The sequence below is a fragment of the Pithys albifrons genome, chromosome 3 (genome assembly GCF_047495875.1).
Source record: "Pithys albifrons albifrons isolate INPA30051 chromosome 3, PitAlb_v1, whole genome shotgun sequence".
NCBI classification, from domain to species: domain Eukaryota; kingdom Metazoa; phylum Chordata; class Aves; order Passeriformes; family Thamnophilidae; genus Pithys; species Pithys albifrons.
Genome location: NC_092460.1, coordinates 24,915,075 through 24,941,717, shown reverse-complemented (window position 1 = coordinate 24,941,717; position 26,643 = coordinate 24,915,075). Strand labels below are relative to the sequence as shown.

The 26,643-nt window shown below is 36.4% G+C and overlaps 1 protein-coding gene across 3 annotated transcripts in view; it reads right to left on the bottom strand.

Annotated features, from left to right (window-relative positions):
• Positions 1–26,643, bottom strand: part of SLC41A2 (solute carrier family 41 member 2) — a 51,500-nt gene that overhangs the window by 5,466 nt on the left and 19,391 nt on the right. For all 3 annotated transcript variants that reach the window (XM_071551046.1, XM_071551049.1, XM_071551048.1), the window contains 5 exons: positions 26,243–26,389; positions 19,770–19,917; positions 19,116–19,195; positions 8,038–8,169; positions 7,129–7,277 (listed from right to left, as the gene is read on the bottom strand). In XM_071551046.1, coding sequence (XP_071407147.1) covers positions 7,129–7,277; positions 8,038–8,169; positions 19,116–19,195; positions 19,770–19,917; positions 26,243–26,389 — 656 coding nt within the window. The remainder of the gene's footprint in view (positions 1–7,128; positions 7,278–8,037; positions 8,170–19,115; positions 19,196–19,769; positions 19,918–26,242; positions 26,390–26,643) is intronic.

The window sequence follows — 26,643 nt, the reverse complement described above, 5'->3', positions numbered from 1 at the left end:
GAGCTTTGCCATTTAAAGTTCAAATCTTACGACTGCAAGACTAAAAGTGGGAACATTACACATTACAAAGCACGTTTTTTTCCTTTGTTACTGTGCACAAAATTTACTTTCATTCTTTGCAGGTCTTTAGATACAAATAACAAGATTAGCTAAGGAAAAGTTATTTTTGATCTTTTGCATGTAGCACATCTGCATTTTCTCATGGAATTAATGTCTTATGATGGCTAAAATAGGAAAAGAATGAAACTCTATAATTTAAAATAAAGATACACAACTCCTTCCAAACATTCTTAATACTGTCTAAGCTTTCTACAACCTAAATGGTAAGTCGCAGAATGCTACATTTTTATTGTTTATTTCATCTAGCATGTCCATATTTTATCAGTGAATGTACGTCAAATTCACAGTGTAAAGAAGTGTAACATTCAAATGCATAATATTTGTAAGGCAGATTAGAATCATTCACCTTTATATTAGTTTATACAGTAGTTGCTGTGATTAGTGAATTCCAACACCGAACTGGAAAATTGTATGTATGTATGTCTGTATGGGCAGACTTTGTAAAGGAAGATTTGGGCAGGGCTCTCCCCACCTGGGTGTGCCCTTCCAGCCTGTGCAGTGGATTTTTTAGGTGAGGCTCAGCATGTGCAGAACTGGCCCCACTGTTTAAGTCCTGAGGTCCATCTGCCACGGCCAAGCGAGCTTGGACAGTGACAGTGAAGTCCTCAGGACTGTCACAGCACCCGGTACTGACCGGGGCTGACCCTGCTTGAGCATCCGAGATCTGACGAGATGGGATGGCAGGGAGGCATTGAACTGCCAGGGGACGGTCCCCACTGAGACTCGAACTCAGGTCCTTGGGATTCAGAGTCCAGAGTGCTCTCCTTTACACCCCGGGACCACGCCCACTGGAAAATTAAAGTTTATATTATATAGTTTCATATGCATTTTCAGACTGGTATTATCAAGATTCAACTATAAGTTTAGTATGTAGAACAAAGACCCTTAAGCAGTTTATTTCTGGGTCTGTGGCAGTTATGCCCCAGACAGTACACCCTGCCTGTTGCTAGTAGTACTGATTGCACCTTAAATTGTTTCCATGTGAAAGTGCACTACAAAATAGTTGCATTCCGTTACTTTAGACAGGAAACACAAATGCAAATAAACTGAGATAATCTCTTTTCAAATGTAGTTTAAGTCTCCTTCACTCTCAAAATTATATTGACTCAAAATTGCCCTATAATGTAACTTTGAAAAGATCTTATAATTACTGCATAAGAACTCTTACCAGTGTATGAAATTCAGAGGTAAGTTTATTTCTTTTTAAATTATGAGTAAAAAATCCCAGTTAAGGAGCTCCAAAGACTGCTGTGTCTTGACTGTCATTTTCACCAGATTTATGGCTTAGGTCTTCTAGTGGTTTTAACCCTACATTAAGTTAATATTCAAATTATATAGTACAAGTCTCCAATTTTAAATGGTTTTTGATGTCTTCATCAGTTATTAACTAGTAACTGTGAAGTGCTTGTAATTGATCTACACTGAACTTGCTGAGTTTCCACTGTCCACAGACAGAAATCTCTAGTCAGTGAACTCTCAGAGTAGGGTCTACACACATTCTTCAAAAGCAATTTTCCTCTACTGCCTTCTCAGGTAGCATATCTGCTATGTATCACGTCCAGGAGAAACAAGGCACTATTTCCTTCAAACATACAGAGATTTCCTTCAATGTCTGGCTGCAAAGAAACCACTGAACAGCAAGTTTTTTCTTGCTGCTGTTTGTGTTGTAGCTAAGTGGTGTTGGCTACTCTGAGGTATCCAAGTACCCAGGCAGCATAGCATACATTTATTTATGTAAAACTAAAACATCACTGAAGTAAAATCTGAAGTGGTTTCTAAGTCAATTTGATTATATTGATGTAATTTTGTAAGAAGCAACTTTTTTTTTATTTCAGTTTGATTCAAATTTTTCCACATTGCCGCTCTGATTTCTTTGTAGCTTTGACAGACACCCTGGTTTGTTTGACCAAAACAGTCCTAATTTCAGGCTGTTTCTCAGCTGTCTGAATGAGATGTGTGACCATAACTCAGCGTGTCATGCTACATACACAAGCACTTTAAGCTCAGCCTTCCAGGTGCAAAATCATCTATCCCTGGTAATGACTTGGTAGGATCTGGGCTTCTACCACAGACAGCAGCACGGCTGGAGAGAAGGAGCCATTGATATCCACATACAGATCCCAATGAATCCGGTAAGTCTGTTTGTCGTGCTGCCACAAGAAAGCACTGAAGGTACAGGACTGTCCAGATTTGGACTTTAGTTTCTGTATTTCCTTGTCTCTTTAGCAGTTACACTCTCTATCTTTCCAAAGTAACCTTTGCCGTTAGAAAAAGCAGTATGAAAATGTATCAATATTTTGCCTATAAACACATCCTTCCTTATTTTCCTGTAGTGTACAGTATATGCCAGGAGTTATGTTTCCACATTAAAGGGGCCCATACCATCATTAGAATCCTCATACTAGTGAGAAATCCAAGACGTTTTTGATGTGAGCAGGAAGCCGATAGGAGCACTGGTGAATTTTGGTTTTCTATTGCCCCAAACAGCCCTGAAGCACCTCAAAAGTGACTTCACAACTCTACACATCTGACCTTCACTGGGTAAGAAGAATTTTGCAATTACTTATTTGCTTGGTAATAGCTCTGGGAATCTCCTATTGTTTGTTTATTCCCCGAGTCTTTCACATAACTGTGTGTTCAGATGTGGTTAGTAGGTGTGAAAATTCCTCAGAGGGCGTTTTACTGGCTCAGTGAGAGCACGCAGAACAGAGGCTGCCTTTGAACGCTCTGAGCCTGTGCCAGGACTGACGCTGGGCAGTTCCAGGGCTGCTCTCGCTCTCCTAAAGGCTGACAAGACAAGGATGAAACTTTGCTTAGTGCAGAGCCTCATACAGTTAAAAAATACTTGTGCCTTTGTGAGGTATAAAAGGAGGACTGTTTGCCAACTAATACAAACTTGATTGGTCAAATGCCATATTGTAACTGTGTGCAGTGCACGGGCACGTGTTCGTCTGTGATTCCTTCTTGTAAAATTTTCAAGGAAAGAGTATTCTTCTAAAATAAGAAGCCACTCACCAAATCCAAAACACGTTTAAAATCATTATAACGGTTTCCATTAAGGCACAGTGGCTTTCCCAGACACTGTATGCTGCATTATACTTACAGGGTATACTTTCCTCATAACACTTTTTATTTCTATTTTCCCCTGGTGCTGCCATTCATAAACACAGAAGAAGCTCTTCACTACAGAGCTAATTCAGACCTTCGGAACTCTAGCTGAAAAGTTTTAGTAGAATGCAGATTAATATAAATATTTGCGCAGTAAAGGTAAAGAGAGTACAGCTTTGGATTTCAATGAAATCAATTTACCAATGTAACTGAAGAACATTTCAAGAATATGTATTAGTTTACAGAAGAAAAACAACTATACTATTAGAGGTAGGAACACTAAAGTAAAATAAAATAAAGTAAAATAAAATAAAATAATAAAATAAATAAAATACTTCCTGTGTTTTCTTAAATGTAGAAACCCAGAACTGCTTTGTTCATAGAGAATCTGAAAGTATGCAGATCATAATACTGGCTACTTATACTACTTAAAATATCCTAATTTAATATTTTTAGAAACAACTGAATATTCAGTGAAACTGTACTTTGTTACTATATAGCATTTTTTCAGTCAAAAATATCTAAATTATACTATTGATAATGTACACTGTGTCACATAAGTTATTTATTTCCCATAATTATTTCAATTAAATGACACTGTGGAGAATATCTCAGAACAGGTAGGGAGGAGAGATGAAAGAAGCTGGTAGGCTTCTTGAAGAAGCAAAAATCAAACAATGAAAAAACAAAAATCAAACAAAGTATCAGATTAGGAAGAAAATGAATTTAACTCTCTGACTGGAACTTCAGTAATACTGCATAGAACTTCCAATGGAAAAAGATTCCGTTTTATCACCTTGGGATGAACATTGAAGTTTACAGACAATCTGTAAAAGTCTTGTTAAAATGCTATGTAAAATTCATATATATGTTACAATTTTACTGCAGAGATAATGTGGAATAGCATAAACTGAGAGGAAGAGAAAAATATAAAAGTAATAATCAATGTTTTTGCATTAACATTTTCTTGGGTTTTTTCCATTTACTCTAACATTCCAGTTCTACTTTTGCCATTTATCTATCCCCTTCCTCTCCATTTTAAATAAACACAGAGCTAGACAGTCAGAGATAATAAACAGACCTTGAAGTCAATTAATAATCTATTTCAGTCTACTGTAAGATATGTCATTAAATAATTTAACATCTTACAATAGTCACTTGAATTTTAAAGCTGGAAAATCCACTTCATTGCTGCTGTTATTTTTCAATTTAGCATTATTTTTTAATTTATTTTTAATTTAAATATTGCCATGATGATTATTGATCTACCCTTTCTGCTCCCCAGCTCAGCATAAGGAAGGAATTGCAAAGGTCAAGGTAGTGATACCAAACTTCCTCAAACACAGGACTGACAATAATTAACCCTTACCATGGAGAATCATTGCATTCTATTATCATCTATCACCTCAAACATAAATGGTATAGCTTGCAAGCAGGATTGTAATTTTTAACATCCATTTTCATATGCCTTCCATGTGAGGTGAAAATAAATACAAAGCCAAATACATTATAAAAAAGGCCTAGAATGCAGATCTCTCACTGCTCAAAAGACTGGCAATGGATTTGGTTCGTTGATAATTAAGATTATAATAATTAGCTGTGAGGTTTTCAGTTTTAGAGCAGAACTGAGAAAGGTCTCATTGGGAGGACAAAAATACAACAGAATTCTGGAAAAATGAGATCCGTAGATGTTGGATTATGCCAAAAGAAACGGCAGCTTGAAAACTGATCTTTACCCAGGTACATAGATGAAGTCATTGAAAAAAGGAAAGAGAAATGAATACAAATATTTAAGTGTTTTCCTTGAGAAAGGAGAAACTTAGAAGCATGCAACTGCAGTACAGAAGTACTTACAGGTAAATAAAATATGTTGAATATTTTAAGAATAAAGCAAGAAGTGTCTGTCCGAAAATTTAAAATCGGCCCTAATTAGAGATATGCAATACAATAATCACTATTAGAAAAACAGCAGAATAATTCAAATGGGGAAAGGAACCTATTAAATATTTTCAGAAGGTGTTAAAAACCGTGGGGTTTCAAAATGTAAATTGGTCAAAGATACATGAGAAATTACAGTGTGCAATACTGTTACTCAGTTTCCAAGTAAATACATCTCAAAATGCCTATTATGGCTAAAGACAGAAGATAAAGAAGTAAAAATCATCTATAAAAGGGAGCAGGGAAAACATGAAAAAAGATGTATTTCTGCTGTATAGGTGCAAAATCAAGAAAAATCAAGTGTGGCCTTATGTACTGCAGTGGAGATGCATGACCGCAAAGCTGAATATTCTAATCAGAACCTGAATTGATGGAAAAAGCGATTTTACATGGCTATACATGCTGATGCTGGGTCTGAATTAATGTGTGATCTCAAGTCCTGCAATAATGCCTTAACTTGGTTCTCAGGTAAATTTCTGCATTTCTCAAGTCTTACCCTATCCCTTGCTGCTGAAGAAAGGGTTTGTATCCCTAAACACGTTATGATTGCAGTTCTGTGAGCAGGAGGACTGGATTTATGAATTCAGGTTGGTTCCCATGTGGTATCTCCGAAGTTTAATAATGGCTGAAATCACACTGCATTCAGTACTGCTCACCTTCAGCAGAGGCATTAACAGGGACTCTTGTTCCAGTCTGTTTTTAAAATTACAGGAAATTGTTACCACCAAGAGAGCTTGATTTAGATAACCTTGACTGAAATGGGGCACAGGATTCAAAAGTTCTTAGAAAGGACAGACAGACAGAACAGACAGAGTGAAGGAATAGCATCATTTTCTCAGGAAAACACATTCTAAAAGGAGTGATAAGCCTGGAAACTAGAAATATTATGGAAGAGAAAAATGAAAAGGAATTTATATCTTTTAGTTTGATCCTCTCACTTTCAAAGGTTGGAATGTTACCAGTTATGTTCTACCAAAAAGGTATAAAATTCTCATTGAAAATAGTAACAGTTTTTCAAACCTGTCCTTATTGAAATAGTAGTGTGATAAACAGAGAGAAATCCAGAACATTAAAATTTATAATTTTATTAAGGATTCACTGCTGATAATACTGTGTATATTTTAACACTAAATTGGTCACAATTTTTAGAAGCAATATGTATATTTACATAATGGATATTTCAATTACTTTTTTGCTGTGCAGCAGGAACAGTCAGTTTTGGGGTTTAAGGTGCAATGAAACATTATATAGTTAATTCAGCTAGGTTATGGCTAAAAATTGGCTGTGGTTTTAATAAAAACATTTAATTTTGTATTAGTGATTTCTCAGAATGAATTATTTCACCTTGAGACATTGCAATTTCAACAGGCACCTTTCAAGAACTGCCCTTGCTGGGTAAGAACATACCACTAAGGTAAGACCAGCCAAAATAATGTAACAAAGTTCAACAATTAATGCAATTACAACTTCTTGTACAGTGCTCACTGTCAGACTAATTTAAACTTTAATAAATATTAAGAACACACCAAGGGAGCTGTAACATTCTCATCTACTGGACTACATTAACTAAAACAGTAACATGAACCACTTTAGGAGATTTCTCTCAGAGTTATCCTTGAAATATTCATTATTCACAAATGCTACATTTCCTTCTTTCCATTTCCCCTCCAGTTGATTAAAATGATGGAGGGGTTTAGATTTAATGGTTCCAAGAATCATGTGAAAGATGCATGCCTGTGAAATAATGCAGTCAAGTGTCTTCTGGAAAGCACTCACAGTACAGATAAACCTGTGTAAGCTGTCTGTATGTGGAGATAATTAGTTACTTCAGAACTATGCTGAAAGCCTCTATTAACCCATATCTCCTCATACCATTCATGAGATTTTAGAAATCAGAAAAAATGTGGGTTGTTTCAAGCACTTGACTTTATACAACCATTTGTAAGTTGTACTTGTTCTTACCTGTAGCAGAGCTGCAAACAAATACACTGCTATAAAGATGGGGGTTAAGGAAGTATGTCCACTTTTCATTAAGTGGATTGTATACAAGAAAATCAGGTGTCCAGGAATCACCAAAAGAAGCAGAACTTGGGCTGATTTGTTATTTGCTCCTACAATTAAAAAAAATCAAGACTTGGTTAAGCTCTTCAGTTAATATATCAGATTTTTACTGTCTACATTTTTGGAGCTGCAGTGACCTCCTAAATCTTCTTTGGAAAGACAATCTTTTGGACTCCTTATTCAAGACATCCTCTAAAGTACCTTATATTTCTAAAAAGTAATCCCATAATTACCACTTTCACATCTGTTCCAACTCATTTAATAAATATGAAAGTGTAATACACACATCACATTTCACCACAGTTACTACATCATTAGGAAAGTGGGAAATACAGGGGAGGAATAAGCTGTGAAGCAACAATCCAGAAAGAAAATGGCAAACTGGAAATGGAAATCAGGGATTTGTCTTAGTAATAAAGTTATATATGAATTTTGGTCCTAACAGGAAATTGGTTTGAACTCCTGGGGGTAAATGACAACAGTTCAGAGCAGGTAGGCAAGCTAAAGAAAGATGCACGTTGAAATCCTTCTGAGTGGGTATCACAGCATCCTGCCTCATCAGCCCTTATCTTCAACCCCTGCCAGGGTTACACCCTTCTCTGTGCTCCTCTCTACTCATTGCCTCCTCCAGGAGTTCCTTGAGATTCTCACAGGCAAACAGTTGCAAGCAAAAGAAACTACCAAGCCTCTGCTGCCTTCAAACTGCACACAGCAAGTTCAGCTCATTGCCATTTCTCACTGGTGGCACAGCCTGGCACACAGGAGCAGAGAGGAGACATAAGACAGTAGTTTTACCTGACTAATACATACCTGTGCCATAATATGTTCTGCATGGATAATAGCAACCTTTGGCTTCTTCTGGAAGCTCTCCAGGAATGCTATGTAAATGGAGGTAGGTAGAAATTCTGCTAGCTTGAATAGCTACTAGATTACCACCAATACCTGAAATGCAAAAGGAACAAATGAAAAGCTTTGAAGTATTGTTTTTTCCTCTAGTAGGCAATATTCTTTGCAAATGTACCAACCTCCTCAATGTTTACCACTGTACTCTACATACAAAAGTCAAAATGAGAAATATCTTTAGAATGTGTATTAGTTACAGACAGGCTACCACCAGGCATTAAAGTAAGACAAAAAACTTGGGATACAGTTTGGTGTACCACTAGATATTTGCAGACCAGTTTTGAATCACAGCAAGTGCAAAAAATTCCAAGCCTTCCAAAAGAATCATCCTTTTGCTTTCTCATAGGTGAAACTCCCTTTTATTGCTCCCTTTTTTTTTGGAAATCCCTCTAAGAACAACAGAAGTTCTACACAGTTGTACTCCTGCTGGATTACCTTCCTAGGTCAGTATTCCTGGCAAGTATATGTAATGAAAGCAGATGCACTCACTACCACAAGCGTAAATGCAGATTTCACACACAGAATCACAGGACTGGAAAAGATTTTGAGAGTTAATATATTCATTCCCCTTTGACACAGAGCAGGATTACCTATAGCCTTCTGCCACTCATAATTCGGGTTGAAAGAATAAGATAAGTGACTGAATACCTGACTTTTAAAAGAATGGTATTGATGGACATTCTGCCTTCTTTTTTGTAATGGGCAATGTGCGCAAGTTGAGCCACAAGACCTTTCCTTCCAATGTAAGAAAGAAATTTCTTACAGAGAGAACCATAATTTCCTGGAACAACTGACATGGTGGAGTCGCCTCCTCTGGAAGTTTTCAAGACGTGACTGGACAGGATGCAAGATAATCTCATCCAGGCTCCCTTTCCCACAAAAGGTTGAACCAGATGACATTTTAAGGTTCCTTCCAATATGGGCTGGCTTATGTTCTATGAATTTTTACTTCAATTAATAGAAAACTAAACCAAGTTGTTATATCTACATTGCAGAATGCAGTGGCACTAGCATAAAATCCTCCCGTTGTTATACTCAGCTTGCTGTCTACTCGCACAGCACATGCTGTTTGTTTCCCCCCCCTTCAGATGCTGTACATAGCAGTGGGTTGCTCTGAGAAGGAGGAGAAGTAATGCAGATTTTGTCCCTGCTTCAGAAGGAGAAAGCCCTTGTTTATCATAGTTGAATTAATTTGTTTATCTGATGCTTAAGGCTTTGGTTGCAGAACAAATATCTGTGGTGACCAGAAGGCACTATTTGCCAAATTCTTTTGGTGACTATGGAGTGGTTAGAACAGAGATATACTAGTAAGAACTCAAAGAACTTCTGCCTCATCACTGCTTAAAGACAGTAAATGATTGAACTTAACAAGGATGAAGGTCTTTTGAGCAATCTTCAGATATAAATCAGGAAATGCATGTTCCCAGTCATGAGATACTGGGGCAAAATATGCACTACTAAAAGGTTGTGTCAGAGTTTGCAAAGAAAATGAAAATAACAGTAGCTTTTTTTTTTCAGATGAACTACAAAAAAAGTAGTAAAATAAGGGATTTATCTGAACAACAAAAGAGGATTAAATAGATTAAAACCAATCTAAGTAGGGCCCAAAGTCTGTCCTTTGACTGAGAACAAGAAATTGGAGATTTCTGACTAATAAGGTACAGAAAGAGAGGTAGAAATAAAATTAAGGATCAGTGCAGCACATTTGGATAGGGATCAGAAAATTTCTGTGACTGAATTATAAAAATGTGTTATGTAAAACTGCTTCCTAATACAGCGACAAGCTGGGGATGGTACCATATGACTGCAAAATATGAAACAATTTCTGTTAAAAAGAGGACATAAAGGTAATATGGGTAATTACAAGCAGGCTAACAATTGCAATGACTGATATATTCAAAACAATATTAAAAGGAAAAATTAGTAAACTATTTTGTCACTGTATCTCTTATAGCACTACAAAAAGAAATAAAATACGGAAGTAAATATGGCTGTTCTGAGTTTTGTAGCAATGCAACCACAAACCACATCGGCACAAACCTCCTAGATTTTAAGCATTTCCTAGGACATATGTAATTTCTTCTTAGGACTGATAATTATATTTTCAACAAACTCAGACACTCAGAGATATGACAGATGATCTGGACATTTTCCCCTAGTTAATAACAAGGGAAACTGAGTGATATAAAAGAATTAAGGAAAATGGAAATTTGCCCACTTGAAATGGTGGTTAAAAAAACTGTCTGGACAACAGAGACATGGACAAGTCTATGAAAGGAGGGGTAAGATTGGTTGTCCATCCTTTGATGAACAGCTATTAATCCCAAGACTTTTCATCTTTATAATCATAATTTAGAGAAAGTATGCCCCAAGCCCTATTACTCATGTAGATAACAAGAAATTATTGAAAAGTATTAAATGTGAGTGTAAAAACAAACTGGCCAGCCATGGAACACTGGTAAAAGGAGGTGATACCTGCTCTGCAAAGTAAGGTGACATGCCAACCAAAACATCCAGTGTGAAGCGTGATTTCAAGAGTAACTACAGCCACATTGAACCTATACAATCTATTTTAGCTAACTGGAAATGCAATACTTGTATATTAAGCAAAATTATTTTAAATTTCCTTTGTCTGAGTATCAATGATCTAATATTAGTGGTGTAATTTTAACTCACAGAAGATAGGCAGGTTAAGTGTAAGTGCTTCTAGAATCCATACATCCAGTTTCCACCAGCCAACAATGTATGGTGATGGGCAGTGACACTGCCTTTTACTTCTACCTACTGACCTATCAATTATTATTTTTGAACCTTGGGGTCAAATTGAACCATTTTTGACACAAGGACAGAGATGCTAACTACCTCCAAGAATGGTTAAACAAGCTACCAAAAAGGAAACAGTGGCTAGGTAAATAAAGGGTAAGATTCAAAGCCATGCCCTCAGTGAGACAAAGGCAATAATATGAATTATATAGTTAAGGGCATAAGCATAAGCATGCCAGCTGGTTGGTCAGCACCTAGCTTGGAGCTAGGCATGATGCATCTTGCTCAGCCAGTAACTCAGTGACACAGAAAAGGAATGATGATGTTGTGGAAAGCAGAGGGAAAATGGAGAGAACTAAGTTGTGCTTGCATTGAATGAATCACTTCACTATGTACAGAGATACTCAGTTTGTTTGGTAACAGCAGCTACTGTGCATGTGAAGTTACCATCTTAGCTATACCAGATTAATCAGATCCCTGCAAGAAGCAGAATACAGATAAAACTGTGTAGGTTGACAAGATGCCAATACACAAAACTGATAACTTCTCAACATCTTCTGATGGCATAAAATGGTCATGTGCTCAGTAGCTGCTCATATTAAAATCTCTGTAGACACATATGACTACTGTTTCCATGAACATTTAATTAATCCAGAAATTTATTATCCTGGAAAACACTATTGCAGCCATCATAGCAAATACTAAATTTGCAAAGACTAACTTCATTAGCTTCTTTTCATTCTCATAAGAAGCACAACACAAGAAAACAATTTATTTCAAAAGCAAAATCCAGCAACTGTTACTTCATTCCTCTCAGAACAGCAAATGTGTTTAACTTCAATATGAAAGTGGTACTTTGTCAATAAGCAGAATAGACATTGTCTGCTAAAGTGCAAAGAAGTCATGCTGACTTACGACTTTAAAACAAAATTGAAAACCTCATCATTTTATTGAGGCAGTTAAGAGCTAAGCAAGAATATTTCTTCTGAAAATTGTTATCACAGCTCTTTTGTCTAATAAGCACAGAAAACCATGCTCTGAGTAGAGCCAAAACCATGTCATGTATTTGCAAACAGGCCTACGGGCATGATTCTATTTATCATCATCTGGAAAAGGGACTTTTTTCTAATAATAGAAGTAACTGTGCTATTTGGAAAACCACATTAAAGGTACTTTACATTAATGCATTTTAAGCAATACTTCAAAGCAAACCTGTAACTCATAGCCCTCAGTACAGGTAAAAAGACCCAGAAGTTGAGGGAAGCTGGAGGGGCCTTGCTGACAAGGATTAGTCTGAGACCAACCACTGCTCCCAGTAACACACCACGTTGTTTTTCACCTTGGATGTTATGCGGTGTCTTTTGAGAAAAAGGGTAATATTTTCCAGGAATTACTGGGAAGAGTAGTTGATAAACCACATGGCTGTGCTGCCATTCAGAAAGAAACCAGATAGGCTTGAGAGTTGGGTCAAAGAGAAATGTCATGAAATTCAACAAAAGGAAATGCAAAATCCTCCTCCATCTAGGTAGGAATAACCCCATGCACCAGTATTGGTTGGCAAGCAGCTCTGCAGAGAAGGACATGGGGTACTGAAGGACAAGAAGCTGATCATGACACAGCAACCCACGTTCATGGCAAAGGACAAGAGCATTGTGGGCTGCATTAGAATAGAATCATAGAATCAGCTGGGTTGGAAGAGACCTCTGAGATCATCAAGTCCAACCTTTGGTCCAACCCAATCCCTTTTCCAATTAGGAAAAGTATCACAAGCATACTCTGCGCTCTGCACTGGTCAGGCCACAACTGAAACAGTACATCCATTTCTGAGCTCTCCAGTACAAGAAATGGACTAACTGGAGTGAGCTTAACACAGGGTCACTGGGACTGAAGCATCTTCTATATGTAGATATATATACATCTTCTATGTGAGGAGAGGTAGAGACCCATGACTGTTCAGCCTGGAGAAGGCTCAGGAGGAACTTATGAATGCGTATAGATACTTGAGATAAGGAATGAAGACAACAGAGGCAGGCTCTTCTCACTACTACTCACTGACAGGACAAAAGGCAATAAAAAACCCTGAAACACAAAATATTCCATCTGAACACAAAAAATCCCTTTTTCCCTTTTTTATGATGAGGGTGGTCAAACACTGGAACAGGCTGCCCAGAGGGATTGTGGAGCCTTCATTTATGGAGATATTCAATACCCTACTGGACACAGTATTAGACAACCTGTTCTATTGCATCCTGTTCACACAGGGCATTGGACTAATCTCAAAAGGTCACTTCCAACATAAATACTTCTGTGATTTTAGAAAGAAGTAAATAAATCTACCCCTTCCTCCCAACTATGTTTGAGAAAACACACTCAGTTGTAATGACCAGTACCATAACTGTTCACAAGACTTCACACGACATCACAGTTGCATGATGGGGGCACACAAATAATTGTGTATGAACAGACAAACCAAACCATTGAGATTAAAGACTTCTAGAAATCCAGTTCTATGGAGAAAGATTAATCACTCACAGAATACTGTGTTGTTCCCAAGCACCTATAACACAGCTTCTGCAAAGGGACCAAAATCAATTAATATCTACATAAGGAGAGAATTAGGCCAACATAATTCCCAAATTAATTTTTCTTGTAAATCTATCAAGAGAAGGAAGGCAAGAATATTCCCACTCTTGCACACTCCTGAGCACAATCCATAGCTCAAAACAGTTTTGTCAATTAGTCTTTCTTGAAGTTCAACATTTGCATCAAAAAAATTAAAAGGAAGCAAAAGAATCTCAGTTACAATGGTGACCAACAGCTCTAAATTTTGGAATAATCATATTAGCTTTCAGAAAATGCAAGATGAATTTTTGCCCTGACCTCCCTATCACTAACTTCAAAAAATCATGTTTTATGCAAGGGAAATACTTGGATTATAAATCTACCTTAAATAGCTACCTATTTATATAGTTTTTTCATACATATTTCTCCTATCTTCCATTTTGCTTTATTTCCAATGCCTAATAAAAAAATTGTTCTTCGAGGGTCAAAAAATGAAAATATTCTGGATATAATTGTGTTGTGAAAACTAATGATTACTGAAATCTTTTTAAAAATGTACAGGTAAGACTTCCAAGAAAGATGCCATGTTCCTAATAGCATAGAATATGCAAGTTTATATGTACAGGTTAACAACTAAAAAGCAGTGAAACTATCACCCAATAATGTGTCAGAAGTAAATATCAAAAATCAAAGCCCTCCTCCTTACTGATGCCAAAATAAAGACTGAATAGTTCTCGCAGAGTGTAAGTGCCTTCTGAGACTAACACATTCTTTCCAATTCAGGATGCACAAAAATTATTTGCTACTCAGCCAAACTGCTCTACTACCATAAAGGTACACTAATGTCTTCCCTTGTAATTTTCAGAGGCAAACTTCAGATGCTCAACTGTCTGAGGCAATTGTTATATTCTAATCAAAGCACTACTCTGTTGCGGGAAAACTCAGAGTATAACTATGCTAGAAGAGATTAAAATATACAGCATTTTATATTTTGAGGAGGAATGGTTTCTGGATATTTTCTTTTCATATTCTCCAAAACACTTTACAGCAAAATCTTTCCAAAAAACCTAAAAGTCTGTCATTCAATTTACCCTTACATAAGCCTAATTTTCATCTCCTAGACAACTGACATTCTTTAAGTTTTGTGTTAAATTTTCTTATATATGTTTCTCATGTTCTTTGATCTAAATTTATTTCCTCCTGACAGTAAATACTTTTAAAATACATACAGCCAAATAGTAGGAAATATTAGAACTGGTTCATATTACCCATGAATATATTACTGTTTTGAACCGCCTGCAACGGCAAGTTTTTTGATAGAAAGTATTTCCAATTTTCAAGTGTTTTCAGAATTAATTTGTAGAACCTCCGTTCTTCAAGATGCATAAAAACAAGGTAAAATCTACTGATATGTTGGTTATTGCACAGTAACTCATGAAATGCAAATACTTAGAAGATATCTCACAATGTTTTTTCTAAGCATACACTGAAAATGGGAGGCAAGTGGCTCTGTCCAGTAACTGCACCTTAGTTCACTTCTTTTGCATATTCAGAAGCATATAATTGTTTAAGGTATTATCTCTTTTTTTCCTGCACAAAAGGAACTCAGTTTCTTGCAAATTCCAATTCCTGAGCCAAATTCAACACACTGTGATGCTGTAAGAGGATTTGCAAATTTCAACAATCTCATCCATTAGAAAACATAATGATTAACTTGAGTATCTAGACTGAAGTACAGCCACACTTGAGCTTAGATATTTTATTCAGAACTTCAGTACATCAAACAGACATCTAAGTCCCAAGTAGTTTGTAAGTACTACAAAGGCTGAAACAATAAAATTATTTATTTATTTTTAATAAGAAGCCAATCATGAGTCTCTTCTCCCAGGCACTCAGCAATAGGCCAAGGGGGCACCGGCTTAAGTTCTGCCAGGGGAAATTTAAGTTGGATATCAGAAAAAAAATCTTTACAGAGAGAGTAATCAGGCATTGGAATGGTCTGCCCAGAGAGGTGGTGGATTCACCATCCCTGGAGGTTTTTAAACTGAGATTGGACGTGGCACTGAGTACCATGATCTGGTAAATGGACTGGAGTTGGACCAAGGGTTGGACTTGATGATCTCAGAGGTCTTTTCCAACTCAGTCGATTCTATGATTCTATGATAGAATTAAAATAATTACTAATCTCAATAAATGTGTTTAACAGTGCAAAAGTGAAAATGTGGTTGTGAAATACTTCAGGCCACCAGTAGTAAAACAGGCTATAAATACTTGTCCGCTTAAAAATTATTTTAATATTGTTGGAAAATATTCGTACTTATTGTTAATAGGGGTAGGAACCTTTGAGGTTGCTCAAATTCCAGACTAGTATTTGTTAAACTGAAAGATTTATGGCTCCACACTGTAACACATGATGAAAGTAACTTGTGTCATGTCTAAGAAGATGCAAACCATCTAGGCAGGACCGGGCTGAAAGCTGCTTCATGGTGCACACAGCAAGCCTAACACCTGACAGCTTTCTAGTACACATTATTCAGGTTTGTGAGATATGGAAACTGGTACTGAAATAAACAGTGACAGCTGGAAATCCTGGACAAATGTATACTGCCCTCAGAACTTGGCTGGACACAATCCCAATATGATACAGGATTTCTTTCAGGTTCTCTATGCCATAGGACTAACAAACTTTAAGGCAAGAGACAGAAAAAAGGCATCTTAAAAGCGTTTTGAGGGGGAAACCCTCAGCTCCTATCACTACTTAGGCTTACAATGAGAATTATAAGGCCAGTAAAGCAGCAGTAGAGAAAGCTTTCTGAAATGGTAATATGTAAAAAGACATCTGCTAATTCACTTAACACACCTTTTATGTCAGTAAATGAGCGTCAACTGATGTGCTTTTTTAACTGAAGGACTTCCTAAACCCAAGTTTACTACACTGTACTGACCAGCAATATCAAAGGGTGTCAGGAGAATTATGAAACCCAGGAGAGGTTAATCTAACAGCAACCAAAAAAATCACCTACCTACAATTTCCTCTTCCAGATGTACCATAAAACAGGCCCAATCTACATCCTCTATACAGAACATATTTTCTCTATGTTTTTCAGTAGAAATGCCTCTATTCTTATAATTCTGAGCCAAGCATGACTCCTGGAAAGACTGTTTCTCTCCCTGTCTGCTCCAATACCTGCAGCTTTCCCTCTCTTCCACATGCCTAATTCTTCAAGGATCTTTTGACCCATCAGCTCAACATCCAAGGCTATGTAGCTTTTGGCTATTATTTTCCTATAAGACAGTTCAAAAGAATGCATGTGCATTGCCTTAATTCTGTTGATAAATTTATAAAAGAAAAGATATAAAAGAAAACAAGAAATAAAGCAGTACGGTTACTCCTTTCTCTAGAGGCATGTTTCCAGTAAGCTGTCATTCTTTGCAATTAAAATTAAGTCCAGTCATTAGCTAAAAATGATAAAAAGGTTAAGTTTGCACTGACAAGAGTAGTCCATAACTGCTGTAGGTAAAAGACCATCATTACTGAACCTCTGGTAGGAGCATGGGGCCTTGAGAAAGGCATGTATCCACCAGACCTGTACCCACTGCAGGTAACAAGTCTAGAATAAGGGAATCAGTAAAGAAAATCCAGAAGTATTCTGGTACTGTACTAGAGTAAAAAAAGAAACATATGTGGGAAGAGTAAGAAACAATCACCAGACAGTTGTTGGCTTTTGTAATCAAAGGATGTCATCTGGACCACTGGTACAAGTACTGGTTTGGGTACACCTGCCTAAAAAGAAGTTACTCTTAGGAAGTAACTGCAGTGGGTTTCCCAAAAAGGACTATTGTAAGAAAAGCAACAGATATAAAGCAGAAAAAAGTTGAAGATCAACATGTCTGCCTTGCCTTTTAGGTGTCTGGAAATCAAAATGGGAGCACACAAAAGTTAGATGCAAGTACTTGTAATTCTGATTTAATACAAAGGCAAGGCACAGGCAAGGAGACATAAAGGCTGAAGTGTAAGAATTTATAGTTAGCGAGGAACACGAGCGGCAACACAGAAATGCTTCATGTTAAAAGTAAGAAGAAATTAAATACAGGACCTTAATTAGAAAGAAGAGCAAGCAACATGCTCTACTGAAGACTGAAAGACTCAGTTCCTTTTGTCTATTGCCTTCATACAAATGATGGTACCTGATCACAAACTGATATGTGCTGGTGCCTGGGGATAAGTTAAATTTAGTCCTTAGAGAGCTAGATGAACAATCCATGAATTATTAGTGACCATTTTTGTAAACTGATTATCTTGGAGGTTAGAGAATACCTGAGGGCTGTAGTGGAGAAAACAGAAAATATATCTTTAAAGGGGATCAAAAAGGATGGTACAGAGAATCTGTATATCAGTGAAATTTATGTTCCCATTAAGAAGTAGAACAAATTACTAAAAAGAGAGTTTATAAGCACCCAGAAGATAGGAAATCTGTAAAGTAAAAGCTAACATGAATTTGCCAAGAACAGGCTTCTGTCAAAACAGTATCATTTCTCCCACTAACTGAACAGCTTGCCTAATGGTTGCAGCAATAGATATACTAACTCTGAACTGCAGTAAAGCTTATCAAAATGTTTTTGTGCAATCCAATGTTTTATTTCCATTAACAATGTCTGGAAAATTAATTATATCAGGGCAATGTGGTTCAAAACTAAAACTCAATGACATTATTAACATCTTGTTATCAAGGTGGAAAAAAGTGGCCATAATTCATTGAAATCATGGCTTAGGAAACAGAATAGAGCATACCAATATGGAATTTGCAAGGGCCAACTTAAGTCAAAACAGAATTATCTTGGTAACAGAGAAATGGTTTTAAAATCAACAATACATAGAAGTGCAAACTAATGTAAGAAATCAAATGGAGAAATACAAAAAGGGGAAAGAACAGTTAGGCATCAATACAGTGGGAACAGATCTGGTGATTATGATTATTGCAAACAAAATAGGTACCAACCCTGTAGTAATGAAAAGAAGGAAAGAAAAGCATTTTCAAACTGTACCAATATAAGATATTAACTGTGCTCATAAAATTTGCCTTATTCTTATTTTTACAAGATAGAACACTTAACTCAAGGACCAAATTTTCACAAATGCATTCTTACACATTTGGAAAGTGCATGCCAAGCATTGGAAACAACATATATTTTTCTTGAGAAATTTATTTATTTACCTGTAGTATCTTTGTTAGCTCTTATGTCTATATACATTACATATCAATAGCAAATTGCTGTTTTGAAAATTTGTCCTTGGATGTTCGGAAACAAGTCCCTTGAGACAAAATTGTATCTACATTTTCCCCAGCCATTAACTGCTTCAATGTAATATCTAATAATTTAATTTTTAAATATGATACTTCAATATTTACACTTTCAGTTTCTTAATGCACACTTTAGGATTCTACTTCTCACATTCTCTATCATGTTCTAATGGTTGTAGTAAAAACAGGAAGCACTTCTTAGGTGTTCCAATACAGAGCTGCTGACATCCAAATCAAAACTTGACATTAATATGCCAGATATTAATTAGCACAAGAGAAATTTACTGTAATAGACATTTCTGAAACCAAGGTATATCAATTTATATATAGTAGCACATAATCCTGTCGGAGTCTTACCATTAATTACTGGGGTATAAACAACAATTCCAACTAAGTTAGGATCAGATACAGTTGTGTCCAGAATAAGGCCACCAATACTGAAAAACAAAGTACATTATTTAGGGTAAGGCAAGCAGGACTGTTAATTAGTATTTAAAAACTTACAAAGCAATCTTAGAACATCTTCAAGCTACAGTTTTCATCTCAATTCACCTTTCCCCTTTACTCATTCTAATCTACAGACTATCACTGGAGTTATTATTAAAATTGACTTCTTGTATAAGAAAGACCACAGAATATCAGGCAATCACTCTACTTCCAAGATTCATAACTGTCATTGGATTAAATAATCTGTTAGATCAGTGCACAGTCTTGATTGGCAGCTGCGGGAGATGAGTAGCTCACATTTCCCTCATTTGATAGGCCACACTTGTCAGTCACAGATACAGTAACCCATGAGTAGTCACTGCCTACTGCTGGTTGCCCAACTTTTTCCCACTTGTGACTTGACTTTGTAACTTCTTCATTTGGGGAAGATTACTGTTTATTCACACTCTACATTCTAGAGGCTCCTTAAATGTTCCTTCTAAGTACAACCAGGTGTTAAGTAGGATGTACAGAGATAAGCATGACTATCCAGATGGTTCTATAAAGAAAGACAAACAGACTTACCTGCTTATAATCATGGCAGTTATAACAGGCTCCCATCCTGAATGGAGGACAGTTCTGGTAGCTGGGTGTTTGGCAGCTATGACAATCCCCACTGGAGTCAGAATCAAAAAAAAGGCACCAACCAAAGGAGATACATAGGAATACGTCTCTAAAATAATAATGAGGAAAAAAACAAACCTTTTTTACTTTCAAGACATTCCTATACATTTTTCCTAAAACAGAACGCTAAAATAAATTATGATCTATATCATAGAATTGAGGAATTTTAATAGTCTCCATCAGTACTGCACCTAAAGTTTCAGCTACTGCACTGAACAATATGGTTGACATCTGCCATCTGTGATCGTTGTCTACCACGTTCTCAAGGACAGAACGATCTGTACAAAGAAGGAATTTTGAAGAGAATTTTTGTATGATGCTTCATGATAAAAGTGTAATAAGGCTGTGGAATGTAAAACATTGCTTTGCAACTCAGACAAAGAAAAAGAAACTGAATATATTGAAAATGTATTTTGTTTATACACAAATTCATAGCATATGTACACCCCCTTCTTTCCAAAGCACAGATAATCAGTTTTACTCAGAAGTCCTTTAAACTGACTTGGACATAAAATGGATTATAAAAGCTACACCGTTGCTGTAATACTGTTGTAAGTTTCTTTTTGAAAATTAAAAAAGCCACCAGTGGCTCTCAGGAGTGAGGAATCTCCAAGGACAGGACACAGACAGAGCTTAGACTATATTTTTAAAAAATCTTCTGCTATGATGACATACTAGCACCTTATGGGGATTCTCTGTTTTAACACACTAGAGTGAGAGAAAGAGGCAGCCAACCATTCCCATGCTGCTGAACAAAATGGAAATAAGGTATCTATTTACAAGTTTTAAACAAGAAAACTGAAATTCATGCTGCCCAGGTTTTTTAAGGCAAAAATTATGAAAAAAACTTAGGCAAGGCAGTTGGTCCCTATCAGAACTTCAAATTCTACTGCCTGTCTATTTAGCTGAATTTAAAACAGATTTATAGAAGCAATTAATAGTTTAGAATTATGTTACAGAATCTGTCACAAATGAGCAGGCTCCAGTTACCTACAGGACCAGTGAAATTACTCAGCTCCAGTCTAACTCTTGGAACCACAGGGAATACACCAGCTGGAGAATGAGAAGAGGAAATAAATTACTTCTCTTTTGGGGTTCACTTCACTCCATTTCTGATAGATTTATAGCATGCAGCTTACATCATAAAAGGAATCTCGCTCAACCTGTCTCTGCTATAGAATTTTTACCATCCCACAGCAGAATATCAACATCTAAAAGCACTCAGCTCTTCAAAGAACTTCTGACTCTGACCTTACATTAAAAAAGGAAGGAGGAAAGAGGCAAAATCAAGGGTCTGATCTTCATTTACTTTAAGCCCTCATTCCTTTAGTAAACACTGTTATAACTTAATGTTCTAGTTCAGAGAACTCGGATGTTCAACATTTTACTCCTTGTGCAGGGTATTTACTGTGACATACTATTCAGTGCAGTGCCACTGAAAGTAACACAGCCTCTGGCAGAAATCAGAGGTAAGCTGCAAATGTGCTGCTTCAAAGCAACTGGTAGGAACATGAAAATAATGTGAATCACACAATTTGTCTTCTCAACCTGGAGAAAAATGCATATATTTAGACCACATTCTGTGAGAAAAAAGGAAAGCTTTAAACGAAGTCCTCAGGTCATTACTGACAAGTGACAGTCACCAGGGACCTCCACATTTAATATACTGGGTATTCCTATTCCAGTGCCTTCCTCATCTCTTGTTCAAGGAAAGGTGCTGGATCTCAGACACGGTCCTGAGGAGCCCTCTAGTGCTTTTCCCCGGCTATTTAACATGGATTCACAGACATGGCTCCTTTTAGGGAGTTGTTAAGAACTGTTAACCTTTTACTATTTAAATCGCTGGGTTTGATAGTTTTGTCATTTTTTTTTAAAACACTCAGATGAACCTTTAAGAAATTACATATATGATAGTGACCACACAGGATGTTTTATTCAGCCCTAGCACAGGCAAAAGTGCTGCAGTCCTTTCCCCTGTCTCTTCTGGGTATGCCGTAAGGCACTGTATCAAACCAAAGGCTGCACACCTCTGTTACAGACAAGCATAAAGCTTGTACACAAATCGTTTCCCTCCTTCCTTCCAACCTTGCCTGAAAACAGCTAGCCCTGTGTAGAGAGCAGCCAGAAACTTTTGTTTCAGACCATTTGAGCAGTCAAGCTAATAAATCATAGGGAACAATACTTAATTCTGAATACAGTTCAGAAGTGAATCCCACCAGCTTCATTACTAGCCTATAAACTGTGGATTTTCTTGTAACATTCCCACTGGGTTTCTTATTCTAGGATTGAGAAAGCAAGGAAATGACAGAAAGACACAAGAATATCTGCACTGGGTGAAGCCAAAGTTCTCATCTAGTCTAGTACCCTTTGTCTGACAGTGGTCAACAGTTCAGGCTTATGGAGAGAAGAAATATGACAGGTTTAGAGTGATGCTTGCAGCAGGGATTTCATCACTCAAGTTTCTGTCTGCATCTGTCCTCTCTGACTAATTTACCAAAATAATTTTCTCAAATCACTTTTTTCCTCTTAACAGCATAGCAGTAAGTTTTATCTCCCACTCCTATATTGTGTAAAAAAATTTCTTTTTTTTAACCTATTACTTAATCAATTTCTGAATGCCTCTTCCCTACCACTTAAAAATTTATAGAAGTCTCCTGAGCTGAAGCTACTCCATACTTTTATTCCTGATAACTATTTCATAGTTCAGATACACACATCTTGGGAACCACACATTTCCAAGGGCTTTGTGGCATGTTCTTACTTTAGAAAGACTCTATGTTTCCTCAAAGAAAGAAAGAAAAGACATTGAAAAGAATACTAAGAGCAGAAGCAGTCATTTTAGTGGCAACTAGATAATTACATACATCACCAAAAAAAAAGTATTTCCAGAAGACCTTATAGAGAGAAAATTAGAAGTAACTCTTAGAAGCACACTTGAATGTGCTAATCCTTCTCCCTACACATATGTGGGATCTTCTTGTCAACTGCAGTAACACAGTAAAATGTGAGTGGTCATGACAGTTGTTAAAGTAACAAAGGATCAGTTCAAACTGGCCCTACTTTTTTTATTCCTCTGAGACACATTAGGCCATCTAATAACTAGAGTTGTAAATCTCTGGAAATATGTAAAAGGAAGAAAAAAGTCCAAGATTCTTTCCCCATCTATTTTTAGGGGTTGGGTGCTTTTTGTTTAGATTTTATAAATTAAAAAGGAAAGCATATTATAGGAGATATTGAAATAGTAGTAGTAATTACTTACTTCTTAAAGAAAAAAGAGAAACATAGATTCCTTAATTCATATAAAGCATCAGAAGCAGTACTAATACAGGACAAAATAATTTATGTTGGTTATTTACAAATTACAAATGTAGCTACTACTAAAATACCAGTACAATAATGTGCTGCAATACCATGCAACTAAGTTTTGCCTGTGGCCACAATTTAAATTAAAAAAAAAAAAAAAGGAAAGGAGTAGAGGAGTTAAGAGTGATAAGATCTGCAAAGTAGAGTAAGACTCAGTATTAATTATTTACTTTCTTTCAGTCATATGAGCTCCACTTAGGCAGTTATATAAAGAACATCACAATGCAAATATATAAGAAACTAATATTTGCAGGGGAAAGATTTAGGAAGCAAATGAAAGAAATCACTGGCATTACAATGCAAATTTACAATGCAAAACTTTAAAAACAAAAATGAAGTTTGCAATATAGGGTAAAAGTTTCTAAGAAACTTCATGTGAAATATTTACTAGCTAACATTTAAAGCCTGAAGTCCAGCATTAATGATTTTAAATCAAACATGGTCTTGACTAGAAGCAATTTTAATCACAATCCTAGCCCAGATCTAATCTCAGTGTTTGCCGAGATTAGATGTTGGCAACCTCTTCCACCTCCACACTTACCTGGCAGCTACAACATGCCAGTAATCCCAGCTCCCTTCTGTCCAGCTTCCCTGGCACATCCTTGGCAAGCATAAACCCTAATTTTTAACTGAATTAGAATCAAACATATCAATTGATGTGGCCTGAAATCTATTTTAAGCAGAATAACCCAATGTTGTAGTCTAGATTTTGAGGCTAAGTAATAAATCTAGAAAAACAGTCTCTAATGAGATAAACTCTAATTATTGTCCCAGATCCAGCATTAACTGGGGACATCAAATCTCATAAGAATAGAGGCTTCCTCTCTGTTTTTCTCATCAGGAGAAAAGAGAGACGCTAAACAAATCTTCATCAATTCTCACTGTAAATATACAAACTTCCTTAAAATAAGCATTTAAAGGAAGTATTTGAGAAATGAAGTTATTTAATTAGAGTATAATATAAAAGATTTAAATAGTCATGAAATAAACAATACTATTTAAGCTGTAACAAAAACATAGAAAATAGAAAAAATACTTCTTTGCACACTGATACATTTAAGCTGACATTATGTTAACACTTTCTAAATACGAAAAATCAAATACTAAAAAAAAGTCACACCAGCGTAGCTTGAGTCTTATTAGAAATCTTTCCTGACTGATGTTGTAATACTTCCAGAGAACAGCTCAAATTTTTACATGAAAGAGGTTGAAAAATGAGCATAGCTGTGACGAATGTATGTGATGGGTTCAGCATCTCAGGTAAATTATGGAAAACATCATATTGCACCTGTGGTATACTATACTATAATTGTCTACAATTATGTTTTTCAAAACACAATAAACTTCAAATAGTTTCTGTGGAATGAGTTAATTGCAGCAATGATTTAATTTTTAAAAGGTTCTGAACATTCTTCTCCTCATGTAAGAAAATGTTTTCCAGTCTTTTGTTTCTTCATGGAGGAGATTAAGAAACAGCAAGAAAAAAGACTGAATTTTGAGTTACTCATTCTCATTTTCCAAGCTCCTATCTTCTTTGTGACAATCCAGTATTTCATTACATTAGTTAATATCTGAGCTTGCTTCCAGTAATACCTATATATTCATTTTAGCAGACACTGTGATTATGAACCTTCATCAGTGGTCTGCTCTTTTCCTTTAAAAAACGCAGACACTACAGGTCCTAGAAATCAGAGAAAAAAGTTTCAAGGGGAGTATATAAACATACAAATAAACTAGCAGAAGAGAAGGATTGCAGACTGAAGTAAAAAGTCATTCATAAGAATAATTAGTTTGGAACTGTTTGTGTTCAATTCACTTGTTCATAGCTATTAGTGGGAAAGGAAGTGAACAGCAAAAAGCTGTCATGAAGAAACCAGACAGAACTTGTGGATGAAATTGGATTAGATCATTGCCCTCTGTAGTCAGCAGTCAACAAAGGCCTCTCCTCTGCAGCTAAGCCATCCAGAGTGGTTATATATTTTTATACCTTTCATAGTAGAACTATTGCTCTGAAGAAAGCTACAGCCAAATACACACCTGTATGTTTAAGAGGTAGTCACCAAATTAATAAGGCAAAACAAAACAGAAGACAGCAGGGACATTATTTGGAGAAGCTGGAAGTTGTTACTTTATTTACTGAAAAGCTGAAGGAAACACTTGAAAAATCAAATACAGGTGCTGGGAACAGTAGGGAGACATGGAGGGAAACTATGAGGACAACAGGAAAAAGCTGAGGAAACTGGTTTCAGAAGCTAGAGTAGGGGAGACGAACAGGCAAGAAGGTATTGCAATGGGAGCTGGAATGCACTTGGATGGGATCAAAGGGGAACTCACAATAGTCTTTGCACAACTCATTTAAAAGTCATATCAATCACAAATCTACCTAAAATTAGGCTTCACTTCTTTGAATTTGTACTTACAGTCGACTTGCTATTGCTACTTGAATTACTTCAATTACTTTTATTGTGATTTCCAGGCATAGCTAGCTGCAGCTCAAGACATATTTGAATGGTGTCTAATACCACAGCCTAAACTAAAAATTCTCAAAGCAGAACTCTGCCAGCAGCTTATCAAGAGAGCCAGTTTAACTCCTTCCCCTCAGAGCAAGGGGAGAGCAAATCAAAAGGACTCAGGGAAGCAAATACTTGATTTAGGGGTGGGCATTCAAGAAAACATTTCTAGATGAAGGCAGTCCCTCTCCCCCAAACCAGAGTAAATTCAGGAACTACGGTTTGTAATTCACATGTAGATTGCCTGTCAAAGACTTTCAAACACTCATAGCTTGTGTCAAAGTTCAGGTTAGTGACTTCTATGATCTAATTATAAAAAAAATATTAAAAAAGCAGAGCATATTGTTGTATTCTCAGATTTACCATTTAATGGTATAAGTGTTAACAGAAGAATCACTGAAACTAAAAGGTTTGTGGAACCTCCCCCTCCCTGCCTTTTCCCCACCCTCCTAATGCAAAAGAGGTTCCTGGGAAGTCCTACACACTATGAAAAATACTTACCAAGGCAAGTATAAAGACCCTGACTTATCCATGCTAGTATAGCAAGAGTGATAAGATCTCCAAAACTTGCTGCTATAGGAGTGGCAACATTGTCAGGATTAATACCAGTCTTCTTGGATCCAACAATAACTCCAACCATTATTATTCCTAAATTCAAGAAAGAAGACAGTACAGTAACTATATTCACTGCTCTAATTCCATAGAAAATTCCAAGATTATGTTAATTTCAAACTTAATAAATATGAAGTCAATTGAAAAAAATTATATTAAATGTGTTGGTTTCTATTTTTTCCTATAAACAGCAACACTGACTTTTAAGAGACATCTCCCTGCAGAATCCAAGAGGCTACTAAAAATAAAAATCCCATTGTTATTAACAGTCCTTGGCACAACCTGAGTAA